Genomic DNA, 22,379 nt, shown 5'->3' with positions numbered 1-22,379 from the left:
TGGAAAATAAACTGCTTTTATTTTGGAACAAGACATCTAAAGATACATTTAAACGTGGCGATCCTTTCATCATTCTATGTCTAGGCAATTTAGCTACGCTATTTTCTTTTATGATTAGTTAATTACTCTCTTTATCTGTAACTGACAGATGGGGGGGGGGGGAAAGGCTTCAGGGCGTTTAGGCTTATCACTTCTTGATGGTGTTGCCCACAACAGGCAGCCACAAGCCTGCCGAATGAGCTGGCAACCGATAAATAGCAACAAAGTAGCCTAAAGTCTACTACAAGTGCAAACGGGCTCCGGGAAAATCACAAGGTAGGTGATGCAACCAGTGGTCCAATAACGAAAAAAATCTTAAAATTCATAGTTTAAGTTCCAGGAGAACGGCTTCTCGGTGGGTCTTCTTCTAGCGGGACTCCGGCTACCGCAGTTCTAGACGCCTCTTTAATTTGTTAGAAGCGAGCTGTGGGCATGGAGAGCAATTAGTATGCCTGGGTCACACCTATCTATCTGTGTCGGAACCGCAGCTCTGTGAAGTATCCGAGAGGACCAATTAGTGTTTGCAGTTAAGAGGAGTTTAAACTCTTGGAAAAGTACCAACTCAGGGGGGGGGGGACTGAGCAGGTGCGTGCCTAGTTTCTGTGGGCCTATGGTATATCCGTTACAGTTAGAATGTTTAGCTATGGTTGATATTTACAGAGAGAGAGAGAGAATGAAAGAGAGAGATCTTGTGAGGGAATTGACGGATCTCGACCTTTAGCTCGTCCTGCGTTCCATCCGGTCACACTTTGACGAGCCCAGAATACCAAGCCTTTTATGTTCTTTTTTTCTTTTTCCATTTCCTTCCTTTTTTACGACTACTATTTCCATTCAATGCAGTGCTTTTGTTCACTAGTTCCCTAGCAATCTACCAAGCAAATGATCTACTATGATATATGAAGCTGGCATTTATATATCCACTTAATAATAACTTATATAGCTGTTGTTATTACGCATTGATTATATCTTAATCACGTGCCATCATTAGGCTTTATTATTATGCCATCGAGTGACAAAGGAAGCATCTTAAAGACGTCAAAGTGTCTCCTCTTCATTGACATTTAATTGGCTACAAAATGCGAAATAATCAAATAAAATAAATTACAGCCAATGAAACTGCTCATAGGCATGATGAAAAGGAAATAGGCTGTGCAGCCCACACCAATAAATAAAATAATCTCCAAGCACAGACGAGTCACAGAGAGGGACGATGTACAGCTTTCCAGATGTGTGATTATTAATGGTAACGTTATTAGGAGCGGTGCGTTCTGGTAACCAGACAGTTAAACTGTCGCAAGCTATCTACCGCCTAAGTGGCGCATCCACAGACTGGCAGGTCGATTCTTTTTTAGCTTGAGCGCTGCATATTAAACACTTATTATTATTCTTTTTTAATTTTTAATTTCCAATTCAATCAACCTGGGCGCAAAAACTCTTATAATGCCAGGGAAATCGACTGTAATTACAATCCTACTGTATTGTAACTGTTTTTTGTCATGCCTAACTGAAAGGCATGATTTCTCAGAAATGTGCAAAGTGTCTTTAATATCTTCCCTCTCCTCTCTGTCATGGGGAGTGACGTCTCGGTTGCCACAGGCTTTTAGTTTAAAATTAACTGTGTTTGTGCATCGCTGGCCTGACCTTATGTCTGTAGAACGGGAAGGTAGAAAACACAGAAAGCAAAACAGGAGAGGAGGATATGCTTCTCATTCACAACAGGAATGTTCTAAATGCCAAGATGCCATAATCCATCGCTGGTGTTTCCGATTGTGTGTATCGTGTCACGTGTGTAGGCCGGCTACTTACAAAAGGGACATGATAAAGGTCTGGGTTGTCACGATGACAAATATGCATGTGGTTCTATCAGAAACATGACTAAAGATCGGCACCGATTGAAATTGATGGTTACAATGTTTATAATAGTTTCAAGTTCAAGTTTGTTTTTATTTGTCACGTATATTGATTTTATTGATGGATTAAAAAATGTAAATTTAAAAATTATAAGGTACATTACAGTGAAATGCTTGCCCCTGAGGATGTGCTTCATACAGTAAAAGAGGAATAACACTATACAATACAATATACAAACTAAAGTACAACCTAAGTACAATGAAGTAAAAATGCAGACAATGAGGTACAAATGCAGACAATGAGGTACAACAACTTTTTTAAGGCAAGGTGCAAATGCAAATGAGGTATGAATGTAGTGCAAATCTCTTTAATAAATAGATATAATGTAGTGTTAAAGTGTCTAAAGTTAGTGTTAAGGTGAGTGTTTGTTTAAAGTGAGTGTGTGCATTGTGGATGTGTGTGCAATGAGTGTAGATGGATGGGTTGATGATGTTACATGGTCATTGAGGCTATCGGCCGGTAAAAGGTGGCGGAAAAGCAATTTATGCTAAATCAGCTCCATATCACCGTCGACAACCCAAGCCGGACAGTTTGAACTGCTCGCTGTTAAACGGTATCCAAGGATACTCACTTTACTGTTGTTGGCTGTTTATAGACCGCCATCGGCCACAAAGGAAGCCATTTCCTCTCTTACTGATGCTTACACGGTGTCAATGGCTCCTCTGCTGTCACCATGGGTTACGTACAGTACACGGCCTAGACAGCAAGCTAAACATTCTTCCGATAAAGACACTAGACTAGAGAGACGGGAGCCAAGTTTCAAGAACCCTTGAGATACACATGGATTCATGTATAACAAGAAAATTGCACGAATGGATTAGCCTACACAATACATTAACATGAGATCTACACTAATGGATTACATTAGGTTATGTAACGTAGATAATTCACAGAGAGTACCATGTGATTATTTAAAGGGGAACTTCACCGAAAAAACAATGCTGCTCTATTTTGCACATCATCTCACGCACACATCCAAAAACTCTAAATGGCTTTGCACACATTCATTTAGTTTCACAGTTATGGAGAGTTTGAATATGTCCTCCAGTGATGTTATAGGGATATAGGGATAGGGATTGCTATTTCCTTCATCCAAATTGCCAACAAATTCAGTGTCTTCAATATATATTCAAACTCATTAACTAAATGAATGTGCAAAATAAATCAGCATTGTTTTTCAGTGAATTGCCCCTTTAAAAAGGTTTAGGTGTCACTACAAAATCTTTGGACTGAACTAGACTGAACTAGCATTAGCTAACATAAAGATATTTAAACATTATTTAAATAAATGTATCTATATAATTGTAGAGCTGACCCCAATTAGTAGAATAGTCGACTAAATCGATCAAAAGGAGCCGTAGTCGACTGCCAACCTCTTAGTCGAATGCAAACAAAATATATAATAATATATATATAATTTTCTTTTTCATTCTTTCTAAAAGCAAAGAGGCCTAGAAGCGTGGCTAACACTAATGGGGCGCATACAAGAGAGGCTAACTGCGGGCACAGAGGCTGAGGCACTGAAAGAGGATTTCATTTCACCCATCTAATGAACACACTAGACTAGACAAATATCAAGATGTATCCATCAGTGGACCAATTGCATGCTTTTACAGAGGACAAGAAGCCTTCAGTCGACTCCTTCAGACATTAAGCACCCCACAGCCCAAATGGACTGATACAAAAATATATATATATAATAATTTCTTTTTTTTATATCTTTTTTTTTCGGCAAATTTTGGTCAATCAAAGTCGACTCTACAAATCCTTAGTTGGGGACAGCCCTATCAGATTGTGGCAAATCAAGAGTAAAAACATAAAGGATGGATGTGGATGTAACTCTTCCATCTCTCCATTGCTGTTCATCGTGTCAAAGTGGAGGATTGCTCAAACATGTAAAAGAAATCAGAAATACTATAGGTAGCGAGGTCAAACGTTCTGTCATAATGTGATCACAATGGCAGTTGCGATCACCGCTTCTGCTGTTTAATTCACCGTTAACTCTGAAATGTGTGATATAAGTACATATAAAGCTACACCAGAGCAATTGTTTATGATTATTACCCAGGACTAGGGGTGGAACGATACGCATTCGAACCGTACACCGTTCGATACGACCCCCACGGTTCGGGGGGTCTGTGTATCGTACGGTTCAGATGATGCGCAAATTAAAAAAAATAAAAAAAAACTTCATTTGGCGGAGCTGGGAGAGGTGAGCGCTGGCTGCAGCAGCAGCACTGCAGCCAGGTGCTAGTCAGTTTGTGTAAAAATGGCAAGCACAATATAAATCAATCTTCATTACGACTTTAAAAACATAGCCATTAACATTACATAGGCCTACACACATCTTGCCATAGCGTTAGCAGTTTGTACAACACAACACATGCACTATGGTAGCCCGCCAGCTAATACAGTCAATGCAATGTTATCGTAGCTACTAGCTAGCAGAGGAGAAAATGGGAGTCTGAGAGGCGGGGTGTTTAAAGACAATGATAGGCGTTTATTCAACATCCAAGAAGGCTAACATACAACTGTGTTTTACTAACTCCAACCGGGACTATTGCCGCTTTTATGAACTCCTCCTAACGTTACCGAAGCTGATATAACGTTACCGGAGCTGAAAGGTCCGTGACACTAAAATGTCCGTGGGGACCCGCCAACCCATAGATAGTTCCAACTCACCGAATTACGAAATCAACCACAGTTGCACTCAATATTTAAATAATGTTAGTCTAAATAAATGTAGACCGATAATGTACGTATTTTAAAAATAGAATGAACAGAGCAGTGTTGTTTTGAAACAGTACAGTGTGTGTGTGTTAGTTTGATGTATGCTGCAATTTATATTGATGGCCTTCTAATTTGTTTATTTATTTATTTTAAATAACAGTGACACTTTTCCCTTTGATAAGAAATCCAGCCATATTCCTTTCATTGTATTTCAAATACTGCACTTTAATTTCAAGCAGAAAAACAAATCTTTCCATTAAGAACTGACAATCGGGGAATTTAAACATTGTTGACATTGTTTTTTTGTGTTTATATTAAAGAAAGGAAAGTCTAGTGCTGGCTGAGCATATTGTTTGTTTGCACTAAGTTAATACTTTGACAAATGTAGCCTATATTTTTCAGTCAGTTCGGTCTTTGTGTGCCAAACATTATTTAAGGCTGTAAACACTGTAACACTGTAAACTTTTTTTTTTTTTTTTTTTTTTTTTAATAATAAATGTTTAGATTTTTGAGTGTTAAATTCTTTTTTATATAAAAAACAACGTATATCGAACCAAACCGAAAAACGGTGACCCCAAAACCGTGATACGAACCGAACCGTCCATTTTGTGAACCGTTCCACCCCTACCCAGGACTTATTATGCTAATTACATTTGAGTTATTCCAACAAAACCGCAAGGGGTCATTATATAAGCGTATTATACAACTTACCTGTCTGATGCAAAGACATTAAACTCGACTCTAACAGCTAACCATAACTTCAGTGTGTTCGTCTCTACCAGTAGTAATAATTAACATTACATTACCTCCACTCTGTCTGCACTGCAGCAGTGTTTTGGTACAGCCAGGTTGTCTGGAGTGTCTGGGTCCATGTAGCACAACTAACAGCTAGCCACAACTTCAGCCTATCTGTCCGTGTCTATAGTCTAATGGACCCATACGCCAAATAGGTGATGCTCTTCTCACAATTTGAAAATGTACAAACATAAACCATTGTTTTAACGCAACAAACGGTATGTGGTAACGTTACTTTAGTCCATGGAATCCGTAGTTTGTTTTTCTGGCTCACACACACATACACATACACACACACATATACACATCTCGTGAATCCAGCTGCATCTCAAGGTAAACACACACGTCCCACAGGATTTCAGAGTGAGAATTCTGTTTCAATGGCAAAAACATGCACTTTTAGTTTGACGTCACTCGGTAATCAAATAGAAATAAGAGGGACTTATTTTCACAGGACATTATGGGAGAGATTTAAATAAGTCTTCAACAGATTTTCCTGGTGAGTCAATGCTCACACACACACACACACACACACACACACACACACATGCACACGCACACACACACACACACACACACACACACACACACACACACACACACACACACACACACACACACACACACACACACACACACACACACACACACACACACACACACACACACACACACAGGTACAGTGGCTCATAATGAACAAACAGGACAATCATTTAGCCAAATGATCTATTCTACACACTAAATATATATATATATTTTCTAATTATCCAAATCCTGAATTGAGCTAGTTTATTGACCAATCTGTCAATCTATTGACCAAGAATTCTGAACCATTCGAATGCTTGGGGTCAGCCTTAGGCCAGGATTTGAAGTCTTCAGATTACCAAGCTGTTCAGAATGATTGCCATTTGTGACGTGCAATACATTAGCTTTAATTAATCAATTAGCAGTACTTTTTGGGACCAGGAACACTGCATACCTAATGTACTGCCCAATTTGTACAAATGAACTATGCTGGAAAATAGCCAAATTAAACTGAAATGATTTTTTTTTTTTATCCACTTTTTCTCCCATTTTCTATATTTTCTCCCATCCCAATTTCGTATCATCCAATTCAACCCTCCCCTGTCACGAACGCTGTTTCTTGCGTCCCACAAGCCGGCTGCAATGTGGACTAAGTCATACATAGCACAAGTCCCCTCCGGTACTTGAGGTAACAGCAGTCGCATCTTTTCACCTGCGCAGCTCAATCTCTCAGTGGCGAGGAGTAACGCGTGGGAGGCTCACGCTGCCCCCGACACTTCCTGATTCTACTGCGCAGGCGCACCAACCGAACTGTAGGAGTCGCTGTCCACAACGCCCGATCCCCACCCATCAGTTTCCCACCCCCTAATACGGCCAATGTGTATTAGTACGGACGACCAGCTAAACTGAAAGCAAATGTGGAGCGCTGGGCTCGAACAGGCAAGCCCAGCGTCTCCAGATTTCGTGATGAAACTGAAATGCTTTTATTTTGTGTCAGTGTTAATACCACTACTTCCTATGCACACTGTATTGTCTCTTCCTATGGCAAATAAATTAGTCAGTTCATTTAAACTAACAATAACCTTTGTTAGTTTCTTAGTACTATTATGTGGATTTGGTTCTTTGGACGTCAGCCATAATTACATTTGGTTAATATTAAATTAATCAAGCCTGTGTGTGTGTGTGTGTGTGTGTGTGTGTGTGTGTGTGTGTGTGTGTGTGTGTGTGTGTGTGTGTGTGTGTGTGTGTGTGTGTGTGTGTGTGTGTGTGTGTGTGTGTGTGTGTGTGTGTGTGTGTGTGTGTGTGTGTGTGTGTGTGTAGAAGGGTGGGGCATAATTCTATGGGGGGTAGAGAGAGCAATGTTTGCTAGCAGCAGAATGTGTGCAATTGAGAACCGCTGGTTTATCAACTAATTGAATTAACCCAAACAAGAGATGCATGTACAAATAAAAACAACAACACACAAATCAAATTACGAGTTGGCCGAAAAGGTTAGGGCTGAAGCTACAAGCTTGTAAATGCCCTGAATCGTGGATGAATCGTCATTCTTTTTTCCATTGTGCCATCTTTCAATTGTAGTAGTGCGTGTGCGGTGCAGAAGCTCCGACAATCCTACATTACAAGCTGACATTAGCAAAATGGCTTATGTATTTGAGAGAACAGCCTTATAATAGCCCAGCCTGTTACCCAGCTGTCAAGTTTCACTCATGAATATATTATGATCTCTGCCCCCCCAACAGTTTGTCAGCACTAAGGATAATTTGATTATGTCCATAAATAATCTTATTTGCATTGCTATTTCATATGGAAGCCTGTTGAAGATCATGTAATCGGGCTAGTGCGTTTGTGCATGTGTGTGTTTGTGTATCTGTCTGTCTGCAGCAAATCCCGGAAAATACAAGGCCAAGTGGGATGAAACGTTGCGCAATAGACTGACAGCAGGCCAAGGATCTTGAATATTTTTCATATCAGTCAACACGTATTTTATTTGAATGAATTTCTATCATTGTCCATTGAAATAGATACTCAGTATATAAAGTTACACCTTTTGAATGCAACAGGGCGATACTACACAGGTTTGTGGTCATCTAGCCCTCCCACTAACTAGAGTGTTTTCAGATGCTGACTCGAAACAGAGGGATAGAAGGGAGAACATGAAGGACTTTGATTTCCCATTGAGGAAATTGCGTGTCACCTTTTTCTATCTCACGCCGTTCCAAAGATGATTACAGCTATTTCCACTGCTCCAAACCAAGAAGAAATAGGTGGTTTGGTTAGTTTAACAATCAAATACGGCGAAAACTGCTCGTCCGGACAAACTGAGCGGTAATATTCCTCATTCCGGGTTCATCCGCAGCCGGTGCCAGTAATGACCTGATCAGTTCTACTCCATTTCAGTTCAGGTTGGAAAGAGAATGGAAAAGGCAAGAATGGAGAACTCAAGTGAGGGGAAAAGACCATGCGCAGTGGTCTGCTGCTATTTTCATTTACTGTCATACAACACGAAAGGAATACTAAGTTCAGTTAACATTAGTAATTTAAATTACTTAATAATATATTTAAATCCAAGAAAGGGACCTTTCAGTTTGCCCAGGTGAGTTAGGATGCAGCTGTCAGTCAGTTTGTGTGGGGAATGGCTGTTATTGATCAATATACAAGAGAAGCTAAACCAAATCATATTCTCCAGCATCGTTTAAATCTGCTGTTTGGGTGCATTACATATTTAGTTTTGTCTATGATAGAGACGGAATAAACATTGATATGAGAGAATTTCACACCTCAAGGTGTATGCACGCATCAATACATTTAACATACTGGACCAGTAGGAATCTCCCCAGTTAACGTAGGCAAAAGCAACTCCTTCTCCTTGAAGCATTTACGCAAAACAACCTCTCCAGACAGATTCAAACAGGGCAAAATCCATAACACTTCAGTAACAAGGTAGTTCCCAATCTTGAACAGAATTGAACAGAAACTAGGCGTAATTGTCAAATAATTCTCCAACACATTGGATGCACCTCCAGAGCAAAGTTACCAGACTGACCACAACTATTTGAGTTACACCAGAGTGAGGGGAACAAAACATGCTTCAGACAAGCCACCTTATGAGAGCCACCTAGAATTGACAAATAATTTATCATAAACAAGTATGTGTTCCTTATGGCTTCAGCAAATACATTGAGCAACGCTCTCCGTTGATGACGCATCCTTGATCGCATCCTTGATCGCATCCTTGATCACATCCTTGATCACATCCTTGATCACATCCTTGATCGCATCATTGATTACATCCTTGATTACATCCTGTCCTTGGTAGCTAGTGACTAGGCTACTGTATGTCAGCTGTCCTTGGTAGAATAGTGACTAGGCTACTGTCTGTCAGCTGTCCTTGGTAGAATAGTGACTAGGCTACTGTCTGTCAGCTGTCCTTGGTAGAATAGTGACTAGGCTACTGTCTGTCAGCTGTCCTTGGTAGAATAGTGACTAGGCTACTGTCTGTCTCTCTCCTTGGTAGAATAGTGACTAGGCTACTGTCTTTCAGCTGTCCTTGGTAGAATAGTGACTAGGCTACTGTCTGTCAGCTGTCCTTGGTAGAATAGTGACTAGGCTACTGTCTGTCAGCTGTCCTTGGTAGAATAGTGACTAGGCTACTGTCTGTCAGCTGTCCTTGGTAGACTAGTGACTAGTCTAGTGCATTGCTTTCTCTCTAGCAGCATTAAAACATATAGATTCCTTTTTCAAAATAAAATATCATTGTCATTGAGATCCTTTTGTGCCACAGACGGCTACTTACAGCTACTTAACCATTTCATTGTCACCAATATAATGTCAGGATCTCCCCAAACAAATGGTAGGCCATATCTGACATGTAGGCTACTGTCTTGGTAGAATAGTGACTTGTCAACAAAACACAGTGGATGAACTCTGTGTGTCTGTGTATGTTGTGCGAGTGATTATAATGAATGGTAATAGTCTAGATGGTCTCTGCATTTGTTAAATATTGTATGTTTGTTTGCTCTGTGAGAGAGAGCGAGATAGAGAGATTAATGTGTGGCTCCTGCATCTCCCAGGTTTGTTGAACTACTTGCTATTTTGTGTCCACCCTGTGATGTTCAGAGGATGAGACAGGCACATTAAACTGTCTGACTGCTGCCTGGTGGAGATTTGCGCTCGACTGAGTGCACTTTTCTAGTTATATTATGTCATATATTGTGTGTGTGTGTGTGTATCTGATCTCACCACATCTCGTAATGTAGTAATGGCCATATTGCCATGAAATATACCATGAAATTACACTCAGAAGTAAACTATAATAATTGCCTACAGGTGTCTTGGTATCATAGGGCTCGAGAAAGTGCTTTTACTAAAACAACTCTGTGATCTTACTTCTCTCTGTTATCCTTTCCCATTCCCTCTGTTGTGGAGTGCCTCAGCAAATTGGCTCCTTATCCGTACGACTATAGCCCAGATAGTCAAGGATTGACTGTTATCTATGTCGATGTAGTACACTGAGCAATTAGAGATGCATTAACAGTCTTTAATGCACTGATGGGTATTCCACTTTGTGATACCGGTGCCGTCTCCTTTGATGAGATTTGATGCTCTGACATCAGACAGGGTGAGGGAGGCTAATCTTCATGGACATGGATAATAATGCTCTGCTGGTCATATGAAGCTTTGATGTTTGCACAGATATCACAAGACAAGGATTAGCCTAGTCTGTGCATCTGCATTGGGAACATCATGGGCCTGTAGTTAATCTAATAACCTGGCTTGGTGCTCAAGGTGAAACCGGATGACCTGAAGGCCTCAGGGACTAGTTGTTGACTGGTGATGATAAAAATACATAAACACCTGATGATACCTAATATTGACATTGGTAACAGTGTCAAGAAGTGTTTACTTTGCTAATTCCTAGCCTCTAGCCTACTTACCCTGTGCTATTATGTGCTATGTACAATGAAACAAATTCCATTTTTTACTTTAGCCTGTTACAGTAGTTTAACACACACACACACACACACACACACACACACACACACACACACACACACACACACACACACACACACACACACACACACACACACACACACACACACACACACACACACACACACACACACACACACACACACACACACACACACACACATTGATGTCATCATTACTGTAGTGACTTTTCAGTTGCAAATGCTTCAAGGACACTCCCGTCCATGTGGCGCAGTTTGCATTTCTACACGAAAAGATGCGTTGGGAACTGGAGAATACTTTAGATGCTCACACACAACATATTCTTTCTCTATTCATCTCTATTCCCTTTCTCGATTTATTGCTATCCGTCTATTCGCTTCCAAGGCCATTTCTTCTTGGAGTAGAGGCCCAGTTTTCAGCCATCCATCACTCGACAGACAAAGCCGTTAATGCTTCACAGAGTGTGGGCCACTGATGCAGGTTCGCGGGACGCCTCAGAAGAGCTAGGTCTCGTTGCTTTAATGCTTCACAGAGTGGGCCACTGATGCCGGTTCGGGGAACGCCTCAGAAGAGCTGGTCTCATTGCTCCAACGCACTGGAGTACAGCTTCACTCTCGAAGCGACTGGCGGGTGAATGAAAGTATCGCTGCCCTCAGGCGCCATCCTCTTCAGTCAGGAGCCGCGTGGCGGTGATGATGTGTGGGAGGATTCTGAGGCGAGATATTGTGCTTTTTTTCTTTTGACAAATCACATACAGTAATTTCTGTTATGAATTATTCCGCACAGTAATTTGGAGACTTAAATTAAATAAGATGGTATTTTAAATTGGATCTGTCGAGTGGATGAATTGCCAATTCAAACATATCTGTCTCTCTCTTCTGAAAGCCTGTCAACTCCCCCAGACACCCTTGGCCACACTTTTCCAAACTTTTTCTGTCCAAAATCAACGTTTGCTCTACTCGTCACGATTTCAGGATAGGATTAAAATTGTGTTCAAATAAAGATGATTAATTGATATTTGACATACATGTAGCATTGAAATATCTGGTTAATTAATGCTTGCCGTGGCTAAGCTAAGGAAAGATATAATGTAGTCTATGTGTAACTGAGGGGTACAATTCCCTGACTGTATTGATAAGTATGGTATCATTAAACCACTACCGCTTTATGTACTTTAATTACTGGCCATACAGTACATGATATATAAATATGATGAACACTTCCCACAATAAATCGGTTCCACACAAAGTTATAATTAAGTATTTATTGCAGCAAAAGGTACATAATATACTTCTCTATTATACTTTGAATGCACTTGTAAGGCAAAGGAATGTGCGTAGGCAAATCAATAATGAATGTCCATTCTCTGGTTACGCAGGAGGTAATTATACGACCTGAATCTTAGGGAATTATATCTATGGTGCACTGGTAATATATAGCGGGAGATACTGAAGGGTCCCCCCGGTTGTAAGCCAGCAGGGGTAGAGGATCTGTCGGTAGTAGAGAGTCTGGTCAACGATGACTAAGGAGACTCCAAGTACAGGAGACGGTGCAATAGTCTCTTGATCCACAGACGAATACAGCTGTTCTCCGTAGACTGTAGCTCCACAGTGAAGAAAGCTAGCCTGCCTCAGGCTCTCTGAGGCGCAGACTCGACGTGGCTCCTCACAGGGTAAATCCCACACACGTGTAGGCGTCGGCGATTCTCCGCTCCATAAATCACAGGACCAAAACAAATATAATCCAGCCGTAAATGGCTATGCAGTCGTCGGGTAGATTCATCCAGTGTACATGTCCACACGATCCTCGTCTAGGTCTCCTCGGGTGAAAGCGCCATGAAAGCAGCCCAGCCTGGATAAGCACTCTAGCTGGTACGAGGAAGCGTTGGTGATGCTGGTCACTGTAGAACTTTAGCCGCACGATACACTATACACAAATAGACTATTACTGACTTAATAGAAATATGTCGCACTCGACGGTATAGCGCCAAACTCTGACAATTCAGTTATTAATTTGCACGCGGTCTCAATGCTCTCTTTGGGGCCAAAAAGGCCATACTTCACCGCACGGAGTATCGTGGGTGAGGCTTCAACTTTAGTTCCTAAGTGCTTCTGTATTCACCTGCGCCATATTTATATGCACGGCGAACAATCTAGTGCCAACCTCATTTCTGTCTCGTATTCTTGGGCAAGGCCGGGCATGTACAGACATGTCTTGACGGTGGCTTTGAACCTGACTCTGGAGGCATGGCCCTGGCGCCTGTGGACCGCTGTCCAATAGGAGAATGAAATATTATGGTCTGTACTAGGCTAAAGGGATATTCCGTGTATATGTACAAGGAATATACAAGGGATATCAAACGATATACAAATACTATGCAATATATATCAATCAATAAATATATATATTCGGTTTAATCTGATCCTTTGTAACACTATGGATCAAACTATAGTTTGGGAGAAAAATAATGCTTTTTATTGATATTGTATCGATATCGAAACGAAAATAAGTTTGGCATCCAACCAGAGTGTAAATGTAACAGTAAGTGCAACGGCAATATGCAATGTACAGGTGATTAAACTGGGTATACGATATATAAATGAGTACTACTGAGTGTAGTGCTAATCAGATGTGGGCTGTACGTAAACTTTTTTTGCACATAGCACTGGTGCTACCACAGAGGTTGATCATTTTGTAGCACAGGCCAAAATCTTGTAGCACAAGTATAAAACGTCTCTAAAATATCTAAAAACAACCACACCTAGTGCAGTTCATCACTTACATACAGTAGGTATGTGACTGGCAAAGGACATGAATCTTGCATACAGGGCACACAAAATCCAAGAAATATTTCAGACAAACATTCTTCTCTTTATTTATCCATAATGGTAAATTGTAGGGACATAACAACTGTACACAAGACATCAATATGTTACGCTTCAAATTAGCAGTGCAAATTATTTTATTGAGAAAGTGTGTAAATCACTAATTGCACAAAAACAACAAACTGTGTGTATGTGTGTGTGTGCGCGCTTGTAGTACTCCTTGAATGAGATCATCACCCACACACACCATTGCATTAATCAGGAGTACAAGGAACTCAGCATACCTTTGTTTCACAATGAAAAGTGCTTTATAAATAAAATGAATTATTATTGTAAATAACCCCATGAAAGGTTTATTATTGTTATGGGTAATTACCTGCTTCATATTTGTGATGTTACTGGTTTCAGTGTGTGCCTAAAGTGATCAATGTGTTGGGCGGTTTATATAGATCTATGCCAATTAATGTTTATGTATCCGGGACTTTTATTATAAGAATTGATAGAGGCCTAGCATGTGTATATGTGACCTTTATTTTGAAAAACGTGTCGCCGTGTTGCGACGCAACCTGTTTACGTTTGCACTTTTGACAGTGAAATGTTCAGTTAAACTTAGCTCGAAGGAAAGATGCTAATCAAAAAGGTTTAATGGACCGTATGAGGCCATAGCTCTTACAGTGGTGGGACTTTGATTGTTTCTAGAAGAGGAATGCAATACTATGCAAAACGAGAAATAAACAGTGATTTTACCAGCAGTAAGTTGCCAGCCACTTTTATACAGGGATCCGTGACAATTATTAGTATTACCTTATTTGCATATTGTCTCGTTATTAGTTAGATAGATAGATAGATTGATACTTTATTGATCCCCAGAGGGAAATTTAAGTAGCCAGTATTTAAGTATTGAAAAACGTCCTAATAGCGGACTACTCACCTGCATATATGCATGCAATGCTGTGCTCTAGTTCCTGTTGCCCGATCAGCTTGTTCGTTGGCTTTCCATTTATAAATAAATTATAAATGGAAAGCCAATGAACAAGCTGATTATAAATTATAATGATTCGAACGTAGACCATTTTACATTATTTGTTAGAAGTGTCCGTGTCCCCGTCAATCATCACTGCCAGGTCCGATTGAATTTCATCGACTATGCTCTCTATCATCTCTCCACATCGGATGTGGTTGTCATAAGATGGACTGATATCCGCTCCGTTTGTTCTTGCAGAGCAAAATTAGCGGCTTAAACTTATTGAAAGGAAGTTCTTCTTTGGCGATGCAATAGGCCACATTCATTTTCATCTTCACTTCACAGAGTTTTGTTTCGATTGTTTGCTAGGAATTATGGGATTTGGTGTTGGATGTACAGTATGGACTCTACGCAGACGGGGAAATGGTCTTTAATCGCACAATAGACTACAACTACCAAGTAGAATAGCGTGGCCCAGGCCCATCATTCACTTGAAACACGCAAATTTTTTTCCCCTCTCACACAGGCTGTCAGGCTATCGCACGGGTGCTACGCAGTAAATTCATTCGCACAGACAGATTTTTTCATAGCACGTTCGACATATATGTTGCACTGTACAGCCCTAGAGTTGCATTATATAAATATAGACAGTACCATGGGACTCCCACTCTCTCCTGCTCTGCAGTAAACAGAAAATAAATTTTCTGATATGATATCCCATTCCCACTTTATCCAATCAGGAGAGAGAACCCCAGATATATATATTTTTACTTATTTCAAGAGATCTTGCCAAGATACATTTGCCGACTGCACTTTTTTTGTCAGACTATCTTTGCAGTGTGGAGTTCTCTCTCCTGATTGGATAAAGTGGGAACAGGATACTAGAACATGTATTTTCTGTTTACTGCAGAGTGGAGGGACTGAGAGTGTTACTGACCAAACGATATCTGACAGTGATGATTATTTGAACATGTAGACCACTTGTTTTATTTACACGTCTAGTATGGAGTAGAGTGATGAAGAAAGAGTAGGGCGACACCACGTGACATCCAGACTCAAACCCTCGACATCACATCACTATGTGCCACAGCCCACTGAGCCAGCGAGACGCCCCGGTTTTGTGTTGATGATCACAACACATTTTGACAGTGTTATAAATTACATGTTTGCCATTTCCTGCATTTCTTTGGGGTGATGATGAATATGGCCAAACGGTGTGCATTGGCTGTACACATCTCACATTAATCACTTTTGACACCTTCAAATAGGAAACGTCCAGCGATATAGATTGATGTGCTTTCTGAATTAGCCATTCTCTCCCTCTCCTCTCTCCGTAGCCTGCGTTAGTATTGCTAACGGTGTTCTCGAGTTTCCTTTCCTCACTTAGCACTCTGTCTGAATTGTGCATAATAATGGGTATGAGACAGTCATACATACCGTATAAGCGTCTCTCTGCGATTGACCTATCTCAAATCCGTTTGTCCGGTGGGGGAAGCGGCGACGGTTGTGATTTGGAGGATCGAGAAAACAGGGCGGGACTTGAGATAGGTCAGTCGCCTTCTCAGAAACAAGTGTCTTAAGATGTCCATCCAATCGGGGAGAATCTGGCGGAGTTTACCTACCTCTCTCTGCCAATCACGCCCACATGCACGACAGATGGCGGTGCAGTTACTGTTCCCTGTGCAGAGGGAAGGGCTGCTGAGGCACGATGTGTCAGGGGGAAGAGGGGAGTGACAGCTAGAATAATGCCCCTCTGCCAAGTTACCTACTGTATATATCGCCAGCCTCAACAGGCCCAGGCTGTAAATCCATGTTTTATGTATCAACAACGGTGATACTATACCTCACGGTACGCTTTCATACGACACAACAAATTGTACGTTTAATGCAAAGCAGTAACACATCGCTGCCTGGTTGACCGTGAATTTTTCAAAATGTTTATCTAATATCATACATATTGATCATACATATTTACCATCAGTAGGATATGAGATATTCACCGTCACCGTCAAGCTTTTTTTATTTTTTTTTATATATATAATATCACCACCACAAGGCCAAATGACTCAAAACGTCACAGGGCTCCTCGCTATAGAAGGACAAACATGTCAAGTTTGTTTGCAAAACAGACAAAGTGTTCACAGGCAACACATCACTTCCCGTCCGACGGTTTGGCTCTCAACTATAATAATTAATAAATGTAAAGATGTTGCTGCCTCAGGTGAAGCAGGTGAACAGGCCACGAGGAGCAGGGAATAAGGGTGGACAGGCCACGAGGAGCAGGGAATAAGGGTGGACAACTGGCCACGAGGAGCAGGGAATAAGGGTGAACAGGCCACGAGGAGCAGGGAATAAGGGTGAACAGGCCACGAGGAGCAGGGAATAAGGGTGGACAGGCCACGAGGAGCAGGGAATAAGGGTGAACGGGCCACGAGGAGCAGGGAATAAGGGGGAACAGGCCACGAGGAGCAGGGAATAATGATGAACAGGCCACGAGGAGCAGGGAATAAGGGTGAACGGGCCACGAGGAGCAGGGAATAAGGGGGAACAGGCCACGAGGAGCAGGGAATAAGGGTGGACAACAGGCCCACGAGGAGCAGGGAATAAGGGTGAACGGGCCACGAGGAGCAGGGAATAAGGGTGAACAGGCCACGAGGAGCAGGGAATAAGGGTGAACAGGCCACGAGGAGCAGGGAATAAGGGTGAACAGGCCACGAGGAGCAGGGAATAAGGGTGGACAGGCCACGAGGAGCAGGGAATAAGGGTGAACGGGCCACGAGGAGCAGGGAATAAGGGTGGACAACAGGCCCACGAGGAGCAGGGAATAAGGGTGAACGGGCCACGAGGAGCAGGGAATAAGGGTGGACAGGCCACGAGGAGCAGGGAATAAGGGTGAACAACAGGCCACGAGGAGCAGGGAATAAGGGTGAACAGGCCACGAGGAGCAGGGAATAAGGGTGAAACAGGCCACGAGGAGCAGGGAATAAGGGTGAACGGGCCACGAGGAGCAGGGAATAAGGGTGAACAGGCCACGAGGAGCAGGGAATAAGGGTGAAACAGGCCACGAGGAGCAGGGAATAAGGGTGAACAGGCCACGAGGAGCAGGGAATAAGGGTGAACAACAGGCCACAAGGAGCAGGGAATAAGGGTGGACAGGCCACGAGGAGGAGCAGGGAATAAGGGTGGACAGGCCACGAGGAGCAGGGAGTAAGGCATAAACAAATATATTGTTTGGTTCCTGTTGGTTGTCAGTTAAGGCCATGGGTAGGTAGGGAATTTATTTAATTAAAATGTTTTATTTTATCTCTTCCCACGGCGACTATGGATAGGGAATTTCTTTATTTAATTAAAATGTTCACGACAACATGGATGCATGTACTCTGCCAGCATGTTTAATATCCATAATACTAAAGGTTTGACTAAGATTTTTATGAAACTTTAAAAAAAAATATATATATATATATTTAACTCATAAAATAAATTGGGTCGCACCTAAATCGGCAGGGTCGGTCGGCAACCGGAACCAAACCATTATTTTTGTTAGGCCTAAGGGACGGAAAACCCAATAAGATGGACTTCATAGGTCTTTATAGCAGAAACTCCCAACAGGAGCCGCATCACTGTATAATTTGTGTGTACAACGGACATGTCAGGAGATCATCTCATTGTGGCACTAGAGGAAAGGTCATGGGGTCAACAAAAATCTATATGTTTCTTCCTCTCGGGTTCATGAATATTCACTGGCAAAATGTTACGGCAATCCGGCCGTAACTCTTCAGTTTGTCCCGATGATGGTGCTAGAGGGGAGGTCCCGAGGTCACCAAAATCAATAGGCGTCTTCCTGTGAACGGTACTGAGCTTCAGTCTCCCAGTAAATCCTAACACTGCGTGTGTATCATCAACGAAGAACATGATCTTTTTTAGCCAGTGTTTTACCTAATTCCCTGTGTCGTCTCTCTCATCTCTTTTCAGTTTGTCTGGAAGTGCAGATCACACCCAGCCAGGGCGAGATCAGTGTCGGAGACTCCAAGTTCTTTCTGTGTGAAGGTAAGCCAACCCACGGAGCGGCGTGATGATGACGAGGCTCTACGGTGATTTTGTTCTCCACAAACGGCCAACCGCGGGGGGCGGCGGGGCGGTGCAGCGGTTAGCACCGTTGCCTCACAGCGAGAAGGTCCTGGGTTCAGACCCCGGCAGGGGGCCTTTCTGTGTGTTCCGCACCGCTGTCCCCCCCCCCACCATGAAAAGACATGCATGCTATGTACCCCGCTATTGCCCTTGACCAAGGTACTGGCATTACAACTGCAGTGGGGCGTCGCACTGTGTCTGGCTGCCCCACTGCTTCTAAATAGTTAGGATGGGTCAAATGCAGAGGACGAATTTCCCCCAAAGGGATTTAATGAAAGTATACATGTTACAACAACGTACTGTTCATGTGTTACGCTGTCCATATCACTGTGTCAAATCAAATCAAATGTATTCGTATAGAGATCACATAGAATAGCCCCCATGGGCTTCTTCTACAAAGTCTTCTTGTACAATTCAAGAAGAAACACCATAATAGGTAAAAAAAAAAAAATAAACATAGAATCCAAATATGCAACACTCCCAGACTTTCCCCAATGAAGATACGGAACGACTCACTAAGAACCTAGCAATAGAAAAGCACCACAGGAGGGGAGAAGCCTCAGATGGGCTGTTCAAAGGGGATCCCCCAACAGGGTGATAATATAGTGTTGCAATGGATGATAGATGGATGGAGAATAGAACAGGCGAATAATTGGTATGAATTAGGGCTGACCCCTATTAGTCGAATAGTCGACTAATCGATCGAAAGGAGCCGTAGTCGACTGCCAACCTCTTAGTCGAATACAATTGTATCATTCTTTCTAAAAGAAAAGAGGCCTAGAAGCGTGGCTAACCCTAATGGCACGCATACCAGAGGCTAACTGCCTAAGAAAACAGGCACAGAGGCACTGAAAGAGGATTTCACCCATCTAATGAACACACTAGACAAATATCAAGATGTATCTATCAGTGGACCAATTGCATGCTTTTGCAGAGGACAAGAAGCCTCCCGTCGCCTCCTTCAGACATTAAACACCCCCACAGGCCAAATGGAATGATAAAAAAATTAAAATAATTATAATTTTTTTTTTTTTTTTTTTTTTTACTTTGGCCATTTCCCTGGCTCTTTTATACGTTTATCGCATTTATACTTGGTCAAGTTCGACCGACAGAAGCAGGCTGAAAGGGTTCAGATGGGGGGGAAGACACTCTGGGAAAGGCACGGCTGCAGTCCGGGATTCGAACTCGCTCAGCCCCAGATCCGCGACGAGCGCGGTTGTCCACGGCGCTGAAATAGCACTCGCGGTACGTGGTGAGCTACTGGAGCTCCCCAAAATAATTATAATTATTAAAAAAAAATTTAATATTCCAATTTTTTTTTTTTTCATAGTCGACTAATAGTCGACTATCGGCTGATTTCGGCCAATCATAGTCGACTATCCAAATCCTTAGTTGGGGACAGCCCTAGTATGAATGTATATATACATGAACTGTAATGAAACACATTACAGAACATTTGAAAATGTTTGAATAAATAGAGCTAAGAGGTGTAGGTGATGAATTGACCTCAATCCCCACCCTCTCTTCTTGATCCTCCAATCACAACTTTTGCTTCCCTCGGACCAACGGTTGTGATTGGAGGATCAAGAAAAGAGGGCGCTGCTTGAGATAGGTCAATTATACACACTACTGTCACCTGAAATATGTAGGTGAGGACGTTTTTGTTTAGTATGACAAAAGTCAAAACTATTCGACTAGTATTCTGAAAACGAAAATGACCTTGTGATGATGGAAAAATGCACATTTGGTAAATATGGAAAAAATTATAATAATAAAGGCTCCAGGGTTCACTTGGAAGCAGACCAAGACCCCCTCAGACAGGTGGACCAGCTTGCGGTTATTTAGTGCAGACCTGAGTTTGATTACATATAACATGATTTTAAATGTGTTTTGAAGGGCGGCTGGGTGGCGCAGCGGACTAAGCGCTCGTCACCAACGCGAGAGACACTGGTATCGAATCCGGCTGTCAGCATTGCCTCCGGCTTGGCCGGCCGTCATACTGGCTCAATTGGCAGAGTCAGCGGGAGGGAAGCCGGTGGGGTTCTGGTCGTTGTAAACAGCGACTCCTACAGGTCGGTCAGGGCGCCTGCACAGCGAGGGAGGGAGATAGTGAGGGTAGTGTGACCTTCCACACGTTACACCTCACCAATGAGAGTCCGCACTGCCAGGTGAAAAGATGCTGCTGGCTGTCTCCTATGTCTCGGAGGAAGCATCTGATAGACTTCAGGGCTCCCTAGACCGACCAGCAAGCAACGACCAGGAAGGGGAGGGGGGAATTAGCATAACGACTAAATTGGGATGGGAGAAAAACACAGAAAAACAGGAGGAGAAAACGTGGATAAAAAAAAGGGTTTTGAGAGTTGTAGCAGTAATTCACCAATGGAATAATCATAAAGGTATAACTCTGATTCGTTGTGTGCTGATGCTTTTGTGTTGTGTCGCTTTTCTCTCAGTCGTTGGCATCGCCAAGCAAATAGACTGGTTCGGACCGAACGGGGACAAGATAGCGGACAGACCGGACCTGACGGTGACCCGTAACGACGACTCCTCCTCCACGCTCACGCTCTACAGCGCCAGGGCGGAGAACGCAGGGACCTACAAGTGTGTGGCTGCCCATGGAGACCAGCAAGCAGAGTCCACGGTCATCGTGAAGATCTACCGTAAGACCCTCGTCACTCACCTGTAGGGTTGTTCCGGTACCAGTTCCTCCAATTCAGTATCGGTACCCAATGGTACCTTTTTTCAGTACTTAACTCAACTTAATTAATTTCAGTTGTAAAAGAAAAAGAATTTATATTCAACATTGTTATTAATTTAGAAGAACATTTAGTTATTTATGTTTGTAAGACACCACACAAAATAAATCGCATGATCATGTATATTTAAAAGTTTAAATATCAACATTATCTGGCCATCCTATGTGCATACTATCAAACTCCTCTGACCTTGTCTGGTATTTCTACAGACCCAAGAGACGGGTCACGGGACAGTAATATATATATGTGTGTGTGTGTGTGTGTGTGTGTGTGCGTGTGCGTGTGCATGTGCGTGTGTGTGTGTGTGTGTGTGTGTGTGTGTGTGTGTGTGTGTGTGTGTGTGTGTGTGTGTGTGTGTAAAACGCTCCCTCTGGTCTAGTAAATTACACTCTTGTACTTTATACTTAAAGGTACAGAGTTCAGTACCCAGCCCTACTCACCAGAGGCCCCACGATACGATATTATCACGATACTCGAGTCACGATATTGTAATATCGCTATATTGCGATATATTGCAATTTGTTACCTTTTTTTCAACTGCAAATTATGTCCGCAACGATATGTTGCTGTATGGATTTGACCCCCCACCCCGACTATACATGCTCTCCTAGCTCAACGTAGCTGGTCTGTGTACATACTGTGTCGGGACACTTTTTAGCCTTCAAAGTATGAGGCATAACCGTACTTATTTACAGCTGTATTTTATTCACTCCTCAAGGACACCGCGTCTTT

General features: G+C 42.3%; 1 protein-coding gene across 1 annotated transcript in view; it reads left to right on the top strand.

Moving 5' to 3' along the window:
* Window positions 1-22,379, top strand: part of ncam1b (neural cell adhesion molecule 1b) — a gene marked incomplete at both ends in the record, with an annotated part of 188,861 nt that overhangs the window by 76,548 nt on the left and 89,934 nt on the right. Inside the window, 2 exons of the mRNA XM_084310955.1 lie at window positions 18,736-18,810; window positions 21,345-21,551. Coding sequence (XP_084167081.1) covers window positions 18,736-18,810; window positions 21,345-21,551 — 282 coding nt within the window. The remainder of the gene's footprint in view (window positions 1-18,735; window positions 18,811-21,344; window positions 21,552-22,379) is intronic.

The sequence above is a fragment of the Notolepis coatsorum genome, assembly GCF_963971535.1.
Source record: "Notolepis coatsorum genome assembly, chromosome: 1".
Taxonomy (NCBI): domain Eukaryota; kingdom Metazoa; phylum Chordata; class Actinopteri; order Aulopiformes; family Paralepididae; genus Notolepis; species Notolepis coatsorum.
This window is presented reverse-complemented; position numbering and strand designations above follow the sequence as displayed.